This window comes from Cricetulus griseus (genome assembly GCF_003668045.3).
Source record: "Cricetulus griseus strain 17A/GY chromosome 1 unlocalized genomic scaffold, alternate assembly CriGri-PICRH-1.0 chr1_0, whole genome shotgun sequence".
Lineage (NCBI taxonomy): Eukaryota > Metazoa > Chordata > Mammalia > Rodentia > Cricetidae > Cricetulus > Cricetulus griseus.
The window spans coordinates 67587102-67607511 of NW_023276806.1; the positions used below are offsets into that span (position 1 = coordinate 67587102).

Consider the following 20410-nt stretch of genomic DNA (forward strand, 5'->3'; position numbering starts at 1 on the left):
TTAGGTGTGAGGACCCGAGTTCAAATCTCCAACCTAACCCCCAAAAAAAGCCATGCATGGTGGCCCATGTGTCTGTAAGTCCAGCGCTGGGAGGCCAAGACTGTAGGAGTCCTGAAGTTCACTGGCCCACCAGCCTAGCAGAATCCCTGAGTTTAGTGACAGAGCTTCCTCTATAGAGGAAGACCGCTGGCTTGACTTCTTGCATTCATACGATTTCACATGTGTGTGTGCACACATACACTAGTCACAAATGTGGCATGCCTTTGGTCAGTGCTGAAATCTGCTTTACCTGCAAACGTGCTTTTGTTCTTTACAGAATGCCGTGTTCTGAAGTCATCTTATTCCCGAGTCTCAGCTGCTAAGTATTCTGGATCCAAAAGCCCAGGACCCTCTCGCCGCAGCAAGTCACCAGCTTCAGGTATAACAGAAAAGTAATGGATGGTCTTAGAAGGGGGTGTTCTCTTTAGTTTCCTCACATTTTTGTGTACTTAACAGCTTTTACCAGCTTGTGTACAGCCATGTTCTAGAACAATGAAAGACGGTGAAAATTTTAAAACAAAAGCATTAGATCTGTCTTCCAAAATCCAAAGGTATGAGAATTCCAAGGAACACTGGAAGGAAAGTGGTTCTGGCACATTCTCTTGCAGATAGCCTCACTGTCTAATCTTCCTCTGGTATGCACATCAACGTATTTCACGTTTTGGGCACTGTATACTGTATTTTGAATTCTATGCCTCATAATTGTGGGTATTTATCTTCCTAGAATTACTTCTTCCTGGAACAAAACACATACAGTTCTGCACAGAAATATATTTACTTGAAAATGTCCATAGTCTTTTCCTTCATCAGTTATTAATAGTACTAATGATTATTCTCTGAAGGAATTATTTAGTCCTGTAATTTTCAGACCTGCATCCTACTATTTTGTCAAAATTTATACTGCTTTGATATTTTTAACATTAAAAACCCTCAAATCATATCTCAATAAGTTGATTTTATGAATTGATAGTAATTAAATATATTTTTGCTCATTTGGTTTATTGTTAATGAAGTGATTTCAGAGAAAAAAACATTTGATTTTACAGCAGTATTCTTATTACTGCTTGGCCTGCTACCCCTTGGAGTGAACTGAACTTTTTTTCCTTGAAACAAAATGATTTGACTGGTGAGGCATCTGATAGTGCAGAGTGGTCCCAAACTGTTTTAAACATCAGACTTGGTCAGGCATTCTCTCTGCTGCTCCCACTGCAGCCCCCGCCTCACTTCCTCTAGGGCAGGCTGTGTTACTGTCGTGTAGACCTGCTGAATAACCACTGTCCTTACTGTCTTCTCCTGCTCTGTGCATATGCGTGTGTACAGTAAAGAGGGCTGGCCACTCCAGTGCCTATTCTACAGCCAAATCCCCAGGTGAGCCAGGATCCTTACAGCTTTGTCACTCCGCTGGGTTTTTGTTTCTGTCTTTTGCTGCATTTCTGTTTCCTTTGCTTCATTTCCATGAATGTATCTGGCCTTCCCCTGTGGACATCTGTGCTGTTTGCAATGTTTTCCAATGCACAGGCCACTTCAGCCTCCCTACTTCACTACAGAACCACTCGACCTGAGAAGATTGCTAAGTACCTGTCTGTAGTTGAAGCACAGTAGTCCAGGGGGAGGCAGCCACCTACCTCCAGGACAGCTGTGTTCCAGTGAGCTATAGAAAATGCTCTGTCACTGAAAAGCTAAAGTTTGTTAGCCGAGCTGGGTGGTAGTGGCGCACGCCTTTGATCCCAGCAGAGGGAGGCAGAGGCAGGTGGATCTCTGTGAGTTCAAGGCCAGCCCGGTCTACAGAGTGAGTTTCAGGACAGCCAGGGCTGTTACACAGAGAAACTTTGTCTCAAAAACCAAAACAAAAGTGTGTTAGCAATATAAAGATATGGAAGGAATTTCTAACCTCACACTTTGCCCATACCTGTATTAAAAGTTTAGGAATCATTAAAACCTAATTCAAAATACTTCATGATGGCCGTGCCCACCTAGGATAAGGAGGTGTTTTCTGCACATAAAAGAAGGCAGCCAACACTGCATCTTTTAGTTGGGAAGCAATTATTTTCATACAATGCTCTACGTTCAGGCTTTCTAAATATTTGACAGTTGATACTGCGTTTTTTAACCAAAGGTGTCTCTCTGCCATTGACCTTATTTTAGATTGTCATAAAACTGGAAACGCTAATGGAATGTAAATGTGTTTGGATACAGTTTTCTGGCTGAGTGATTCCTAGCCTTTGTTTCAGGTGACAGGTTTATAGATGCTTGTCATGTCAGGAGAATGATTAAATAAAAGTGGCCCAAGAGTCAGGTATGATTAATTCAGCATTGTCCCCTGAGGTCTAAAGGAGGAAACTTACTGAACTAATAATACTTCATGACTACATTTGTCTTCAGACAATCTACTGTTCTATGACAAAGCCCAGTGAATACTTAAATGATGGCATTTTTTAAAATCTGAATTTTCAATGCTTAATAATTGTTTGAGGACTAGCATTTCAGTATGCAGAATCTTCAGCTGACTCCATATTTGGATAGTGCTAGCCTCAGACTCCTCAGTGGAAGTTGTGAGACTTGAAAGCCACATCTCGGAAGGCAATGAGTGGAGGCCACTGGGAGGAATCATGCTAGCACTTTAGAAAGCTAAAAGCCTCTGCCTTTGCTGACACTCCACAGAGACTCTAAAGCATGCTGCTCTGTTACCAATAGTCTTTTCTCCTCATTCTCTGACAACAAGGGGCAGAGAGTATTGTGTCACAAGCCACAGTACCAGAAGCAGAAGCACTTGCTTGTACAGAGGCTTTGCCGTGCTGTTCAGGAGTCCAGCTGTTCAGGAGGCCAAGGCAGATTTGATGTGAACCTGGGCAATGCAACAGCCCTGTCTTTAAATAGCAGCAGCAGCAGCACTAATTAATAACAACAAAGACTTGAGGGATTAGCTGGAATTTCAGTTAGTAACTTTATAGACATAATAATTGTTCATGTCAATATTAGGATAGAAAGTGCTGCTTTGAGAGAAGTTTCTGAATCTAGTCTTCCAACAAAACTCAATGTAAATAGCTAAATAGTATGCTGAAATTCACAGATAGTAAAGTAGATAACCTTCAGTCAATCTAACTCTAATCTGAGTCTGATAAATACTGCTTTTAGGGACTGGGGAGGTGGCTGAGTGGTTAAGAGGCTTGAGGACCAGCTGTGAGGTCCTAGCACTGACATCACAGCCAGGTGCCCTATGGGCGCCTGTGTTCCCAGTTCTGATGTGGGGTGGGGCCACTGGGGATTGCTGGCTTCCAACAGCAAAGAAAACACAAACACCGGTACGGAAAGAGACCCCACCTTGAAGGAATAGGCAGAGAGTGATGGATAAGGACACCTGATGCCCTCTTCTGGCCCTCTGTTACACATACTTGTGGCCGTACAGTCAACAGACACACACAGACACACACACACACACAGACACACACACACACACACACACACACACACACACACACACACACACACACACACGAAAAATGTAGATAACCAACTGATTTAGAATTAGGAAAATTAAAAATTTGGGAAATTAAAAAATATTGAAAAGATGACTATCTACCAATTGTAAAAATACAATATGATAGGCAAAATGGCTTCATAAACACAGCCATCCCTCCTCACAGATGATTGGCTGATTGTGTATGCTCCTCAGTCCACGATCTCTGCCTCCATTCAGCAACTAGCACTCCCTTTTGAGTCTCCTGTGCAGGATGTCTGCCTTCAAATTTGACTTTCTGCACTAAATTTGGGTGATCTAAAATAATGCTGTCTGCCTCCTATGTTTATATAAAAAAAAAAGTGGACTTCATTCTGCTTTTTGTAAAAGATGAACGGCAGCTTTCATCTGCTTTGGGCAGAGGCTTTTGAGGCTGACTTCTGAAGTAAGAGGGATTACAAGTGCTTTTAAGAGGAGAACAAACAACTAATCCCAGGTATTAAGCACCAGCTTCATGAGATCACTGCAGATTGAGATCTAGATGATGGGATTTGGAGTGTACATGAAGGGTACTGAGATGGTTGCCCAGCACTCTGCAGGCTAGAATCTGTGATTGACCCCCCCCCTACAAATAGGATTAGCCATCGTCTGCTCAGCATAGACTCCAATTCAAGCTTTCTACCAAAGAAGCATATGGAGGTGTAAAAGGTGGTATATAGAAAACTAACAGCATTTGCTAAAGAATGAGGAAGTTAAACTGTGAAGAAAATGAAAGGATTAGAAATAACTAGCCTGTATTAAGAAGTATTTAATGATTTGTCTTTTAATGGCTTTCAATCAAATAATATTATAAGAAGAAATAGTTGCTTTCACTTTCCATTAAGAATATAACCAAAGAGCAGGGCAGTGGTGGTGCATATCTTTAATCCCAGCACTCCGGAGGCAGAGGCAGGTGGATCTCTGAGTTCAAAGCCAGCCTGGTTTACAGAGCAAGTGCCAGGACAGTCTCCAAAGCTACCCAGAAAACATACTTAAGTTTAGGGTTGTAGTTCAGTGGTAGAGCATGTGCTTGGCATATGTGAAAAGCTTAGCTTAGCTATTAACACGAAAAGCAGAATGGGAGTAAGGCGGGCACACATGCATGCATGCACGCAGCCCCCCCCCATTTGCACTTGTGTATCTGTATTGTAGTATAGTTGATTTGAAAGAACCATACACATTTTTCAGTGACTCACATTAGTATATGCCAAGATAAAGATGGACAGTGGCAGTTTGTAATGGCCTTCATTACAGACCATCACAACACAGTAGCTAGTCATTTGTCTTTGTTTTCTGGAAGGCAGGTTGTGTGGACAGGGTCTCTTGCTCACACCTGTAATTCCATGATTGTCTTCTATATTTGTTTATATCATTGTTGGGACACTATTATTGCAAATAATACTAATTTCACTCCTTGTCTGACTTTGTCTGTAATGCAGTAAGATACATTGCTTTTGCTTTTTGCTGATTTGTCACCTGCTTTGGGCTTTAAATGAAGCAAAGCTTCATGGGAGCCATTTTATGCATGTGCTTAGTGTTTTCACAATCTGGTTGTTTGGAGTTTTGATGACTGTCTCCTTTGTTGTTTCCTGGTCAGTTAATGGAACTCCCAGCAGCCAGCTTTCCACTCCTAAGTCCACGAAGTCCTCCAGTTCCTCTCCAACCAGCCCAGGAAGTTTCAGAGGACTGAAGGTATGAAGGAATAGAAGTGGTATGTTTATGTGAGTGTATTATTTGTGTATTTAACAGTTAGGTTTCTTTGTGAACTTGAAAAGCCTAAGCTGGATCCTGACATCATTAGCGGGCCTCCTTAACTCCTCCCACATGTGTTCACGTCCTGTTAAGCATACAAGGTTGTGATAGGTTGAACAAAATGTGGTGAACATGAGTATTATTCTAATTATTGTAGATGATTTGCAACAGCAAAGCATTGGAAAACACTGTAATTCATTTTTAAAAGACTCTTTGGAGACATGATTTTAATGACTAGTGTAATTTGACTTTATTGAAGTCTACAACTTGGGAGAAATACCAATATAACATTTATACCTTCAAGAAGACAGCACAAGAGAACATGTACATTTGCTCAGGAACTTAGAAATAAATAGGCATTAACTGTGGTGTTAAAAAATACAAAGAAACCGGGGGTGGGGTGGGGGTGTAGTGACTCATGCCCAGCACTTGGGAGGCAGAGGCAGGCAGATCTCTGTGAGTTTGAAGTCATCCTGGTCTATAGAGTGAGTTCCAGGACAGCTAAGGCAACACAGCAAAACCCTGACTTGGAAAACCGGGGAGTCGGGGGTGGGGGGGAAGCAAAAAGAAATGCACAAACCTGAAATTTGCACATGACCTGAGTTTGATCACTGGAACTCCCATAGCAGAAGACAACTGATTCCTCCATGATGTCTTCTGACTTATGCATGTAAACATACGCACCGTAATGCATGTGTATGCACTTGAGCACATTCTCGCACCCCCCAGCACCCATTAAAAAGATGCAATTGAAATTATCTTAGGGGCTTGAGAGATGGCTCAGCAGTTTAGAGAACTTGCTGCTCTTACAGAGGACCCAGATTTGGTTCCCAGCACCCACCTGGCAGCTCAAAACTGTAACTCCAGTTCCATGAGATAAGACACCCTCTTTCTGGATTCTCTTGACAGTTGGCACACACACAGGAAACATTCATATACATTAAAAAAAACTAACAAATCTTTACATTAATTTAAATTTAATGACATTTTTCTGAAGTATTAAATTGGCCAAGGCCAGTTTATACTGTGATTGAATTCTCAATTGTCAGTTTGTCAAAAAAAAAAAAAACTTATATGAAATAAAACCACAAATCAGCTGAATGTTTTTGGATACAAAGCTGCATAGCATCTGTATAGAGTATACTCACGTGCAGGCACAGAAGATCCTGCAGAGGAAGCAAAATAATCTTGAGATTGTGAATAATTTCTGCTGAGTGTGGAGTCTAACTTAATAGAATGGTGGCTACTGAATTGAAAATTTTCAGACCCCCAAACTGAAAAGTGTCAGGACAATGGCAAGTGTTTTGTGTTAGCCAGCCTCCTATTATTGTAACAAAGCCCTTAAGATGACCAGTTAGAGAGAAAATGTTCATTTTAGTTCACTACTCTTGAGATTTCAGTCACCCAGTTATGGTCACCCAGCCCCATTGCTTTTGGGTCTGTGGTTGCCTAGTACATCATGCCTACTTCATGACCAGGAAGTAAATAGAAGACAAGGGATATCGTTACAGTGATAGTTACCTAGGGAGGAGGCATTTCCAGGAGAGAGACCAAATCCACAATTTTCCAGTTAAAGCAAGCTTTATTTAGTACTGGCTAGGAAGATGGGGACACTGGCCAAGTCCATACTGGAGATTCCCAGGATCCCATACTGGTGCTGAATTAGGTTACCAGGTGCTTATTGTTGATATCTGGGTCCTGGGCAACCTGGCCCTGTACCTGTGCCTGACGCCTCTCCTTCTCCCTTCCTGTGGTTTCTCCTCAGCACCCTCCTGTCACTCCACACCAGCCCTCTCCTGGACCTGGACCTTCTCCTTAGGGAACCTTTCTTGGTCATGGGGGCCTCTCTAATCCTTGGGCTCTCTCCCTGCCCAGGGATGGCTCTTGTCTGGGCTACCTTCCCTTGCCTCAGGATCCATCTTTGACAGGTGATCCCTCCTCACTGACAGCTGTCAAAGGCTGTCAAAGGTTGCTTGGCTGCACTGTGCATGCGTTAGGTGGCTGCATAAACATACATGCAGAAACCATGTAGAACTGGGGCCTGCATGGAGCTGGGCCAGCGGCTCCTCCATAACTCCAGTTTCAACGGCCCCAACTGCTGAGACTGGTTCTAAACCGTTCCCGTTCTTATGTAAGCAAGCGCCTTCTGCCTGTTCTCTCTCTCCTTTCCATTTTTGCTCCCCTCCCTTTGCTCCCTTTCCAGTGAACTCCATGTGGGTTTGTTGAGTTTGGTGGATTGTGTTTCATTTCCCAAAGCTGCAGCAAAGAACAACTCTCATAAAGTTGTTCAAAAAACTCAAAAAACCCACAGGCTACAGTCCTTCCTACCTTCTTCCAATTTGGAGCAAGCATATGTCCTGACCTACTTCCTGCCTATGTACTGTTATAAGAGATTCTTGGCCCAGTAGGTCCCATGGCTCTTGAGCCCCAAATAAACACACAGACAGTATATTAGTTATATAGCTGTTGACCGATGACTAGGGCTTCTTATTAGCTAGCTCTGTCTTAATTACTAACCCATTTCTAGTAATCTAAGTATTTCCACATGGTCTTATCTTACCAGAGAAGGGTCCAGACCTCTGTTACTCCTTTCTCCACTACATGGCCACTTTTTCTGCCTTCATTTCCCACAATCCTCCTCATCTAGTCCCATCTGTCTTCCTGCCTCATTGGCCAAACAGTATTTTATTCATCAACCAATAAGAGAAACATATACAGAAAGCATTCCTCCATCAATGTACCTCCCGCCTATGTGTGATCAAGTACATCCTGTGCAGTTGGGGCAATCAACCTTGTTCACAGCAGTGAAAACAGGGGGCTTAACAACAGTCTCCAGCACTCCAGGAATTTATCTGTCCTTGGGCAAGCGGGTTTACAGGTCAACTTTAGCCCTTACACAGTTCAGACAGAACCTCTTTCACAGCAGGCTTCTGGCTGCCTCCCACAGTCTTGGTACCAAGAAGACTTTGCAGTGAGACCAGTTTATGAAGGTTTACAAGTGTACTTGGCCTCCTTGTTTTTTCTTTCATCCTTCTTTAGTTGTTAAAGAACTCTGCTGATGTTCCAACCAATCCCAGTTAAGCCTTGGCAACTAAGACCAAAGTCTGTAGTTCAGATGGTTGAGGTAGAATTGGAGAACTCTTGTGTGCAGCCTCACGGATAACCTCAGGCACTGTGAAACCCAAGTCCCACTTGCGTAGAGGCAGACACAAGGTGTTGTGGTTAGAAGCAGAGCCTCCAGTCAGTGGCTGGGCTTGGTGTTGGTGTGACCTCTCATTGGCTGTGTGACCTTGGACAAGTTATGTTGCCCCTTTCTATAAAAAGAGGGTTCAGAAGATGGACTGAAAGCAGAGATGTACTTAACACAGAGAAACCACTCAGGACAGCTTCTATTATTTTTACTGTAACTGTGGGGTCTCTAGGTTTAGATTTACATGAGGGAATTCCACACAAAACACCAAGTGTACAATAGTGTGTAAGAAGGAAGGTAAACACAAGAGAAGTCAGACTGAGTTTTTCTCTTATATTCCTATGTTTTATGTATTTAAAAATATTCTGACCAAGAGCTTCGAGCCCCAAGAAAGGAGAAATATTCAGCTCTTACGAATCCTAAGTAACATTCATGGAGCCCAGGAAGCTGTGGGTCACATCACCTGAGGGATAGATAGTCTTGTCGAAAATACAGATTCCACAGGCCGTGCTCTCTGGGATGGAGTTCCGGGTTCTAAGGTCTGTAGCTGAGAGAAGGGAAGTTCAGGGAGGGCAGGGAGCCTTGCACTCACTGCTTCCTCCTGTCCGTTACTGACTTCCCTTCTCTTCTTTTGCTTTCCTGTCTGTTTCACATAACCCAACACTTAACAGCCAAACACACTTATTTCATCACATGTTCTTAGGAGTTGTGTTTCAGGAGCGGGTAAGTTGGCTGGCTGTGGGCAGGCTCTTTTATTACTAGCTGGCAGGATGCACATCAGAGTCACCTGAGACTTGATGGGAATGGGGTACCCACCTATCAGGTGACTTCTTCATTTGCTGACAGTTGGGTTGGAGGCAAGAGAATAGGAAACAAGGAGGAGGTTCCATAGATTAACATATGAAAGGTAAAAGGCAGCGGTGAGAAGACTGGCAGCTTTAGTCTACCGAACTTCTTCAGGCCAAGAGAGCAGGCTCACTATGCTAATGACCCATAAATGGTCACTGCAGACCTCGATGACCTCAGCCCGCTTTTCTCCTTTGCCCTTGGAGTGCCAGGCCACAGAGAGAATATGGCACACCTCCAGGCTCCTCTGTGTCTCCTCTGCTGTAATCGACTGTGTGACTGTGCATACTTCAGTGTACAGAGCACCAGACACTGACCTCCTGACTCAGACCCTCTTGGAGGTCCTGAGGCCCTGGTTCCTGCCCACTGGTTCCTCCCCACTGGAACTTCTCTGTGGTTCTCTGTGGATTGTCTTTGTGTCCTCAAAAGACAGCAGCTGATTTCCCTGGAACCATATGACAGGAGAAGGATGCCACATAGCTCTTGTTTCTGTGACCTAGCTTTGGGAGCCAGACCTTATATTCCAACAGTGTCTTAGGAGTCACCCAGGTCAGCCAGTTCAGCCTGGGAGGAGGCTCCTCAGGTCCTTTCTGGAGTCTGGCTGCCCGAGCAGCAATTTCCCATTTTCCTTTCTGCCAGCCACCCCGTACTTTTCCACTCTGATCTCCCCAAACTTCCTGTCCATGTTCCTGCTTGAGGATCACAGTGTCTCTCCTCATCAGTTTCACGGCTCGTTTTCTTTCCCAACCTTTGCTAACCATCCCGTTCTCTGCCAATCTTTTTTCTTCAGGTCTTGGAATCTGCCACTGACATTGTTTGTTTCTCTTAATTCCCCACTTTCCTGTTTTTGTCCTTGACCTCTCGGACTGTGGTCACTTTTCTTTGGTAGGGCACCTTGGAGTCCCTTGGATATAGCTGGCAGCTGCCTTCTGCAGGATTACATCATGGCATTTGGGGCAGGAGTGCAGATAGGCAATAAAGAGTACTAAATATGTCATCGACTGCCAGATAGATGAAGAAAACATTTCCCTGAATTTTAATTCATCATCTGTCCAAACTGAATACTTTTAAGGAGGTCGTAACTTCAGAGTCAGGGCACACATCTTAAATGGCTGAGTTTTGATGCAGAGGGATGCGCCTGGGAGCCCTCCGCTGTGCACATTCTTGTTGGTTGAAAGGAGGAAGAACAAAGTCCATGTGGAACATTCCCAACATCTTGAGATTATAGACTGTCTGATGTGCTGATGTTTTATCTGATGATGTCTCCTGGGTCTGCTGGTGGTGAAAGGTTTCCCCGATTTGTGAGGTGTGATGAAAGCGCCAGCTGTATCTAACCTGATTGGCAGAGCTAGAATGTAACTCTCTGACCCCCTGAACTTGGAACCTTCTTTTCAAAGCTGTGAAATGTAAATCCACAGTAGCTGCTGACCTTAGACAGCTCTGCTTTCCCTGGAGCTTTGGCTTCTCTGGTGTATTTAAAACTAAGTTAATAATTTTCAGAACTAGGGAACTGGCCACTCCGAGGCTCTTTTCATTTCCCCAGAAACACTGTGTGGTGACTTCATCTTTGAACATAATTGATTTTGTTAGACAGAAACAGAAACAGAGGTGGATTAAGTAGTTTTGAAGACTTTGGTGCCCTAGCAAAATAAATCATGGCATTGAATACCAGATGCTGTTTGTACATGGTGGTTACTTGGTTATTCTGGTGAATTTGGGGCTAGTTCAGCCTTCTTGGCAACAGCCCATTAGGGTAGATGAGGAGGTCACCATGTAAATTAGTATGTACAAGTTAGAGCCACTATAGGAACTTTATTTAAATGTGTTCATATTCAGTGCCCCTTGCTCATGAACACAGGACACTGGAAGCCATTCATGTTAGTATGTTAGAGGTAACTGTGTGGAGTGGGACTTAGAGAGGTTGCTGTAGTGACCAATCATGACACCCTAGAGATTATGACATTTTCGGTGAAAGCATGAAGACATTTTTAACAAGAGGCCTTAGGATACCTCCAGTCTCTTGCTCAAATGAAGGGCGCGTTCACCACTGTGATGAAGTTCTATCTGATTTTGGCTGACCACATGGTCTATGGAGGTGTGCTTAGGAATGGAAGGGTTCAAGACAGCGGATTCCACACAGCTATCAAGCTATCCACTGTCTTGTATCTTATTTACATACACAGTGGATTCTGTTTCTCATCATTAGCCAGCTACATACCTCAAATGCCATGCATAAGTGGGTAATTCTCTTAGTAGGGACAGGGGAATGCAAAAAATATTTGCAAAGAAATAGAATTTTTATAGTCATTTTGTTTTCCTGTGTTTTCAACACTCTTTGTATGCCTCCGGGCCACAGTGAATATTATACATTCTACTTAACAATAGTGTTTCCTATTCAACAGCAGCCTTTCTGTGGCTGAAATGTCAATGAAAAGCCAATATTTATGGCCCTAGAGAGACAGACTTCCCAGTGGGGAAGTCAAGCAAATTTAGTCATAAGCTGGACAATGAGAAGTTGTAGCTTAGGGAGACCCTGAGCAAAGTGAGTCTCTCTCCCAGCCTTCTACGTTTACTTCAGTCCATCAGCCCCAACCTGGAATGGACAAGCTTCCAAGAGTGTTCTAGCTATTATCATGTGTCTCCTAACAGAATTACCAGTCATGGTCAGAAATACCAATGGTCATGTCTCTTCACCTTTCATCCTTTTAAACAGCACAGGTATTTGCTGTAGATCTGACTGAACAGTGAGGAAAGAAAGGAAAAGTTTCAGTATTGTATTATTTCTCATGTCTTAAACTCTGTTCATCTGTGTTACAGTAAAATTATCCCCTTTAGTATTATTTTTTCATGACTTTTCTTTTAATGGAAGCCTTATTTTCAAGTAGAGGAATATATTGGATAAGTCACTCCTATTAACTCAATACAGGGATTTTTGAAAAGCTTTAGCACTTTAAGAAATGTCAATTTAAGAGTTTTCAGTGGTTGCTGTCATTTGCTAAAACTGCGGGTGCTTCACTGAAGCTCCTGTTGGATGCACATGAACCTAGCTGGCTCCTCATCCTCTCCCTCCACAGGTGCAGACCCTTTCCCACTCACTGATTTTCCATTTGGCGTTTTTTGTTTGTTAGAGAATAGGCTCCCACCACCTCTTCTATTTCCTGTTTTCTTTCCATACCTTTTGTCACCCTGGAATCACAGTACGAAGCAGGTTTATAATTATTTGGCTGCACAAGGAATTGGGATAGGAAAGGAGAGGGGTTTTACTCAGAATAAACTGTGGGGAAGTTACAAAGGTCTACAGGAAGTCATCGGGTAAATACTGCAGTGCTTGCAAGTGAGCATGGAGGTAAATGTGCCTGTTCCAGCCCTGGCTTTCCTCAGGGAGCTTCTTAGGGAGTCAGTCAGGACATTGAGACAAGAAAGGGAGTTACCTGCCTGTAGGAAAGCTGAGCAAGTAGGCCTAGGGAGCCAAGACTGACCCTAATGCCTTGTAAGTAGTGGGGACCTGTGTCCTGAGTTCCAGCCCTGGAGACAGATGACAGGTGTCCACGCCTGAACCAGCCAAGTGTGAGCCACCTCATTCTGGGCAATAAGATGTAGATGTGCGGTAGACAGATCCCTGTTCCTGTCACCCATTAGAATTTGGTGACCCAGCCCGCAGTCCGTTTATTCAGAGTTCTTCGAGTAACCAACAGGGCTCTTTTTATTTATCTTTGAGATTTAACTTTGTAGAAAAATTTCATTCCTTTTATTGTTTATTCCACTAAGGGTTGGGGTGTTGGGAATGGCAGTGCATATTTGTAATCCCAGCACTCAGGAGGCTTACACAGGGCCTCATGAGTTCAAGATGAACATGAGCTAGAGCCCTGTCACAAACAAATAGAACCAGACTAGCTGCTATTTTAAGTTGGATCTTTTATTTCTTTGGCCATTTTCAATCTAGGAAGGATTGTATTAAAGGAGGAATCAGGTTGGAATGAATGATTTAACAAGGTAAAGAACTGTAGCTCTGTGTTAGGTTGGGGGGAAAGCACTACTAACTGGGGTTGAATTAATGTGCCACAGCAGTGACTTTGCTCAGTGGTTTTACAGGGGTGAACTAAGGTCCATTCTCTAAAGTTCAAGCTGGGTACCGCTGCTTTGCCTTTCAAGAACAGAAATTTAGACTTGGGGAGTTTACGTAAATAATAAGTAAAGGAAATTATTTGAGTTAATGTTAAGTATAAAACTCACGACGAACAGTGGTGGGAAATACACTGGCTGGGAGGTGGAGATAGCCCATAGTCTGGATGTCAGGTTGAAGATCTGGGCTTATTTTGTTTGGAAGAAAGACCCACTAGGGTTCTTAGATCCCTTAAATTTCTCTGACAGTAGCTTGTGGAGTGGGATACATGAAAAGTGCAAGAGGCTAGGTGGGCAGTGGGGGGTGGGTGGGGGTAACCTGACCAGGATGGTAGTTGTAGGGAATGAAATACAATTTTTTTTTTGTAAGCCTCCTCTTAGTCTCCTCTCTTTTAAACACCGTAGCTTTTAGATCTTTTCTTATACAGTGCTATCAGTTCTGGAGCCACTTCCAATTTCATTGCCAAAATATAAATAAAACAGGACAAGACAAATAAAAAGATTAAACACTGAAAATCTGATTGTTCACTAATTGTTTTATTATTGGAAGTAAAATGATTGGACAAAGAGCTGGGGACATGTAGTCTAGAACTATTAGAACTCTCTGTAAGGCCGAGACTTACATTTGTACTGATTTTGGTAGCTGTTTAGCTGTGATGTCATCAAGCATGCATTATTTTTCTTGTAATAAAAAAATTGTATTTACTTAGAGGCATTCAGAATGTCAACAAAACAGCTGCTTCAGAGACAACTGAAGATGAAAAAAAAAAAAAAAAACCAAACCAAAACTACTGTCTCCATATATAACTAATTTGTGCTGTGCACCAGCAAGAACCTGCTTTAAATTTCCATGCCAATTTACAACCTCCGGACTGTACCAGGCAAGGTTAGTGGCTATTGAAAATACCACCAGGACAGGGCTATCTAAAGACACATTTGGTAGTGTGTTAACTATACGGGGGAAAAAAAAAAGACACTGTATAGTTTAAAAACAAATCTTCCACAGCCTTACATTGCAATTTTTTTCTTTAAAAGGAGTGAGTTATGTTCAGGGGAGTTAAGTGCTTTATAGACAAAAACAAAAAACAAAAACAAAGCAAAACCCTGCACTAGAACCAACTTATTCATCATCACCATCTTCTTAGTCTTCCTTCTCTTCCGCATCCTCTTCATCCTCCTCATCATCCTTCTCTTCCTTCTTTTTCTTGCTCTTTTCTGCCTTAACCACCCCCTTTTTCGCTGCATCGGTTTTCCTTTAGCTCTGCAAACAGCAATATCCTTTTCGTGCTTCTCCTTCAGCTCGGCAGCCTTCTTTTCACAGGGCTGCCTGTCCTCTGCAGCAGTGCTGTTCCACAGCTCTCCCAGTTTCTTTGCAACATCACCAATGCACAAGCCTGGGTGTTCTTTGATTTTGGGCGATACTCAGAACAGAACAAGAAGAAGGCCGAAGGAGGCCTCGTAGGTGCATTGGGGTCCTTGAACTTCTTTTTTGGCCTCCCCTTTGGTAGGGGATGTAGGTTTTCGTTTCTCTTTCATAAATGGGCTTTGCCAGGCTTTGCCATGTCTTCAGATTTCCCCTTTTCTTTAGCAGACTTGGTCTTCTGCTTTCTGAGCACTTCTTCAAGAACTCTGAGAAGTTGACTGAAGCATCTGGGTGCTTCTTCCTCCTTCTTTGTGTTCTTCCCGGCAAGTTTGCACAAAGAATGCATATGAGGACATTTTGTCTCTCGGCTTCTTAGGATCTCCTTTGTTCATATTTAGTTGATTTTGGTCAGCAAGGCACAGAGTTGTCCAGCTTGAGCTTGCCCCGGCGCAGTCTCTGTGGAGCTCAATGTTCTGCAATGGCTGTGAGAGCGGGAGCCAGACACAGCCTCCTCACTCTCTCCACTCTGAAGCATGCTTTATTTGGTTGAAGTCAAAGTAACATGGTTTATTTTAAAAAGTAGTACAATGTGAATTTTGTGATAATAAATCTGAATTGAGGCTGTATCTGTGAAATAAATGTATTAGTGTGTTATGTTGTATAAAGGGGAAAAGGAGAAGAAAATTCTGTATCATTTCCTGTATTAGTCGTTGGACATTATAAAATACTGTCTATCACATAAGGACTAGGGAGCTAGTGATTTGTAAATGATCCCTAATAAGCAATGGTTATTTTATTCTTTTAGCAGATTTCTGCTCAAGGTGGATCCTCTTCCAATGTAAATGGCGGACCTGAGCTTGACTGTTGCCTGAGTCCTGAAGGTACTTCTCAACCTGATCATTATTTTTATAAGGGAAATCGTCCATCTGAGCTTGGTGGCCATCCGAATCCCACCTGTGCCACATTTCTTCCTAACTAGGGATGTGATGTCACCTGACAGCCCAGGTAGCGTTAGTGAGATGTTGAGAGTGGGGTCACTGGAGGGTGTGTAGTCTGTCTGCCATAAATTACATTATCCCTGTCTCAGATCTGAGAACTGGGCTTCCTGTCTTGTGCTCTTACTGGTTATGTGCTCACAATCCCTAGATATTTTTCCGTTCTTTCAGTTAGACGAGCAGATGAGCACACACATGTTCTGCTTTGTCTGGACAACAGGACACGTGGTGTTAAGTGGTCTGATCTTAACTCAGAGCCCAGTGCACCCCCTTTTTCAGGAGGCTTTGAGTCAGGAATTAGCCCAAACACAGTGTCTTACTTTGATAGAACTTTCTTTATAGAACAAGGAGAACACTCCAGAGCACTCCTCAGACGGAATCCATCCTCCTAACTGACACTTCAGGATTTGTTAGGCTTACTGATTTTTTGTGGGTTTCTGATCCTCACTAATAAGGTCAAAAGGAAACTGGTGATTCAGGCATTCTACTTAGAAAATATGCTGAGGGGTTTTCTTTAGTTTCACTAAGACCTATAAATAATTGCATTGCACTTCAGTATTTTCCATGTATGTAGGAATCAATATGAAATGCTGACATTTCCTTCTGACTTTGTGTTTATCCTTGGTTGCAGGTGTGAATGGAAATAGGTGCTCTGAGTCCTTCACTCTTCTGGAGAAATACAGAATTGGGAAGGTCATTGGAGATGGCAACTTCGCAGTAGTTAAAGAGTGTGTGGACAGGTGAGCGGGACGGCTTTCTCTCTCACAAACACATTTCTTCCTCTGGAGTTTATTCGTAAGTTACTGAATGGAAGGCCTTTCTGGGAAGCATCACTTTCCCCTTTCCTGAAAGAATCTGTCCTGGGGACTAGCCTTTTGGACTGGCCACAAGCAGTTTATTTTAGTTATATACATAACATTATTTTGTATGCATGTGGTCTAAAGGGCGTATCAGAGCTCATCCACCAGCCTGGAGAAAAGCAAGGAAGACGATGAGCCACTGGAACAAGAAAACCTTCTGTAAGACCCACATCAGGCTCTGCTCAGTTGTGTTTCTGCATTGGACTTTCACAGCACTGCTGAACTAGATCCACAGCTCTGGACAAATGAGCATGAGTGTGGGATCAGAAGGAACCAATTCTGCTTGTTTTTGACCTTTTAAAACAGCATGAAAGTCTTGTGATTCTAGAACACTGTCTTGCCTGCTCTGAATGGATGAGTTTTATAGTTGTGGCAGGTTTTCTAGAATGTACTGATTATTACAGTTTGTCCATTCTGTTGCATCTCCAATGAGGGTTCACTGCCTTTTATATATTGCTATGTATGTTACCCCCTGTTTTTGAAGTCTTTTTACAGAGCTCTGGCATACAGACTGCTCCCCAAGAAAACAATGAGGCATCTAATATGTAACTTCTAAGGACCTGTTAGAAATGTGGTTTATAACACAAGGGGAGAAATTTATACATTACTTTTCCAGGCTGGGCCTCATCCCTGTATACTAATGCACTTTGGCAGAAAGACCTATAGATGAGAGAACACATGTGCTCTGAATACTCTCTAAGAATGCTGTGATAGTCTCTAGTTCATTTGAGTATGTTTTTGGCCTGTTTAAATTCAACTATGCTAATATTGAGTAAAAATTAAATATCATTGGAGCTGAGTGGTGGTAGTGAACACCTTTAATCCCAGCACTTGGGAGACAGAGGTAGGCGGATCTCTGTGAGTTCCAGACCAGTCTGGTCTGCAGAGCGAGTACCAGGATAGGCTCCAAAACAATACAGAGAAACCCTGTCTCGAAAAACAAAACAAAACAAAAAAAATTAAATAGCATTGGATTAAGATTTGTGTCTGATAAGTGATTTCTTTAGTGCCAGGCAGAGTCTGTAGGGTGGAAATGATGCAGCACTGGATCTTGCTGAAGGAATTGAGGGAAAATAGATACTAAAAGTATAAGGACTTTGCAGTTTTCCACTATAAAATCAGGTTGTTTATTTTCCAGTTAGTCTGATCCAGTTTTCTTTATTTCTTCTTAGAGACCTGTCTTGAAATTTAAGTAAAGAAAGTGTTTCTTTTCTTGTGTTGATACAACAGAATTTAAACACTTCAATATGAGTTAATGATGTAAAAGAAGATTTAATTAGCCTGGCTTTGTTTTTTTTTCTTTTCTATTTTGGGAGTTCCTTCCTCCTATGACCCCTCTCCACACTGTGTCTAAGGGACAGAAGTGTGGGTGCTGTAGAGGAAGCTGGGAAGGAAGGGTTGGTTATTCTGATTTATAGCTTTAATGGTCTTCCTCTGGTTATTCCTAGGTCGACTGGAAAAGAATTTGCGTTAAAGATTATAGACAAAGCCAAATGCTGTGGAAAGGTACAGTATGCACAACTGCTACATATAAAGAGAGAGAGAGACAGAGAGAGAGAGAGAGAGAGAGAGAGAGAGAGAGGGTTCAAGTGGGGACCTGAGAACTTTGTTGTAGGAGATGGACTACCAGCAACAGAAAGTAAAGTAACAGTTTTTATCCCGCTGTTTTCCAGCAACTTTTAACTCTAAGATGGTAAATTTATTGATCTTGGTTATAATTATAAGAAAACGTAAATCTCTGTGAGTTTCAGACCAGCCAGGTCTACAAGAGCTAGTTCCAGGACAGCCTCCAAAGCCTGCCTCAAAAAACAAAACAAACAAACAAACAAAAAAAGAAAACAAATTATCTTTTCTGGGAGATTCCTAGTCTCAAATCCAGCAACATTTAAAAGCCTAGAACTGAGGGCCGTTAAATGTTAGTTACTTATTTCCATGCTAAGAGTTGGCCTTCTAGCTTCAGGAAGCTGGCAGAAAATAAGGTTCCTGCTCCAGAGGCAAAAGATGTCACTGTTCACAGCACGCCAGGTGGCCTGCTTGCTCTGGCTCCCAGGTGATGCCTAGGGGCCCAGTCATAGGCTATACATTCATGGGTTTCTATCAGATCAGAGGAGAGCCTCACGCTTGAACACCTCTAGTTTTATGATACAGTTGCTGGATACCTACCCATGATATTTGCTAGAGGAAAACTTTAGTTTCCTTATTAGAGTCAGGAAATGATCTGGCCTTGTCTGTCTGTGTTCTGAGGGTGTTGGCTGCATAGATATCCCCGGGCAGGACACTTGGAACAGTGGCTGAGGCAGAAATACCATGAAGTGAATCCTTCAGCACAGTGACACATTTCTGTCTGTCTTACTCTCAACCTGGGGTGGGAAGGATCAATTGACAGCAGGCTGCTAGAGGACAGTAAAGAGACACACACAGAGACTGTGGGCCTGTGGTGATCCCTGTGTGGTGGCAGACTTTACAGGAGAAGGCTGTGGAGCAGGATTCTAACACTAGGTGGAGCTGCTGACTGCACGTGGGCTGAGAGGAGTCCAAAATAAGCTGTGGGCTCCAAGTACACACTGGATTTTGAAGACTTTAGATATAATGGATCTTTAAATTTTTAAGTTAATTTTTCCTATTTGTCATATTTTAAGTGTGACTATTAGAAACTTTAGTATTGCATATTTGAACTGCATTGTAATCCTGTTGGAAAGTTACTCTAGCACCAGAGTATATAAAGTCAGTCGTCCCTTTACCTCCTGCAATGTGACCCTGGACAAATGTTTAAGTCATCCGTGTCTCTGTTTGTTCTTCCTTTAAATATGGTGACTGATAGTGTGTATGACAACTGCTGGTGTGTGTGTGTAACACAACTGAGATTGTGGGACCGGGGAATAGAAAACACTTACAAAGTATCAGTATGTGCAGAAAGAACTGACATGTGTTACTGTCAACATTGTTAGCATGCCAGAGGACTTTGGAATTTATAATTGTAGGGTGATATGATAGTATTGACTTTACACTGTGAAATTGCTAAAAACAAAAACTCCAAAAAATAATTTTTAGTGTACATGTGATTCATTTTTAGTGAAACCATGTGATTTTAACAGAAAATTTAAAATAGTAGTGTTAAGGATGTTCTAGGAAAGCTAGGAGGCAAATTTGTCATTTAATATTTTTTCTGTAATTGTCAACAAAGCAAAGGTGGCAAGATGGCCACTTTTTGCATGTTTACTTCTGTCTGATCTTAAGTGCTTAAGTGCATATTCTTTAAACTTTTCTAATGTTATTTTCTTTGTGTGTGTATGTATATATGTTGCGTTATGTGTGTATTGTTTTGTGAGGTGTGTTTGTGTACATGTCTTCATGTATTATATGCACATACATGTTTGTGGCGTGTGTGTGTGTGTGTGTGTGTGTGTGTGTGTGTGTGTGTGTGTGTGTGTGCGCGTGTGTACACATGCCAAAGACACCTTGCCTAAGTCAGTCTTCTTCCATTATTCAGGTCCCAGGACTCAAACTCAGGTCTTGGGTTGGGCAGTAGGCATTTTACCCACTGAACCATCTCTTGCTTACTTTCTTTGCTTATGCTTCTAATGGTATTATTAATTTTCAAATGTAATAACCATTTCTCTATATTTAACTGTTAGTTTTTCCATCTTTGAGACGATCTAAGGACACTGTGTCATGATATAGGCCATGTTCTATATGACTATTAACATTTTCTTCAAAAATAGTAAGGAAAAGGTTAAGCTGTAAGAA

At 42.4% G+C, this 20410-nt stretch overlaps 1 protein-coding gene across 8 annotated transcripts in view; it reads left to right on the forward strand.

Annotated features, from left to right (window-relative positions):
- Nucleotides 1-20410, forward strand: part of Dclk2 (doublecortin like kinase 2) — a 123087-nt gene that overhangs the window by 77894 nt on the left and 24783 nt on the right. For 5 of the 8 annotated variants that reach the window (XR_004771948.1, XR_004771946.1, XR_004771947.1 and 2 more), the window contains exons 4-8: nucleotides 317-418; nucleotides 5133-5227; nucleotides 15614-15689; nucleotides 16435-16543; nucleotides 18112-18169. Coding sequence is in view for 4 of the 8 variants with exons in the window: in XM_035451281.1 (XP_035307172.1) it covers nucleotides 317-418; nucleotides 5133-5227; nucleotides 15614-15689; nucleotides 16435-16543; nucleotides 18112-18169 (440 nt within the window). In the remaining 4 variants the exon portion in view is untranslated. The remainder of the gene's footprint in view (nucleotides 1-316; nucleotides 419-5132; nucleotides 5228-15613; nucleotides 15690-16434; nucleotides 16544-18111; nucleotides 18170-20410) is intronic. The other 3 variants (XR_003480651.2, XM_027393006.2, XM_035451282.1) reach the window with 2 other exon arrangements.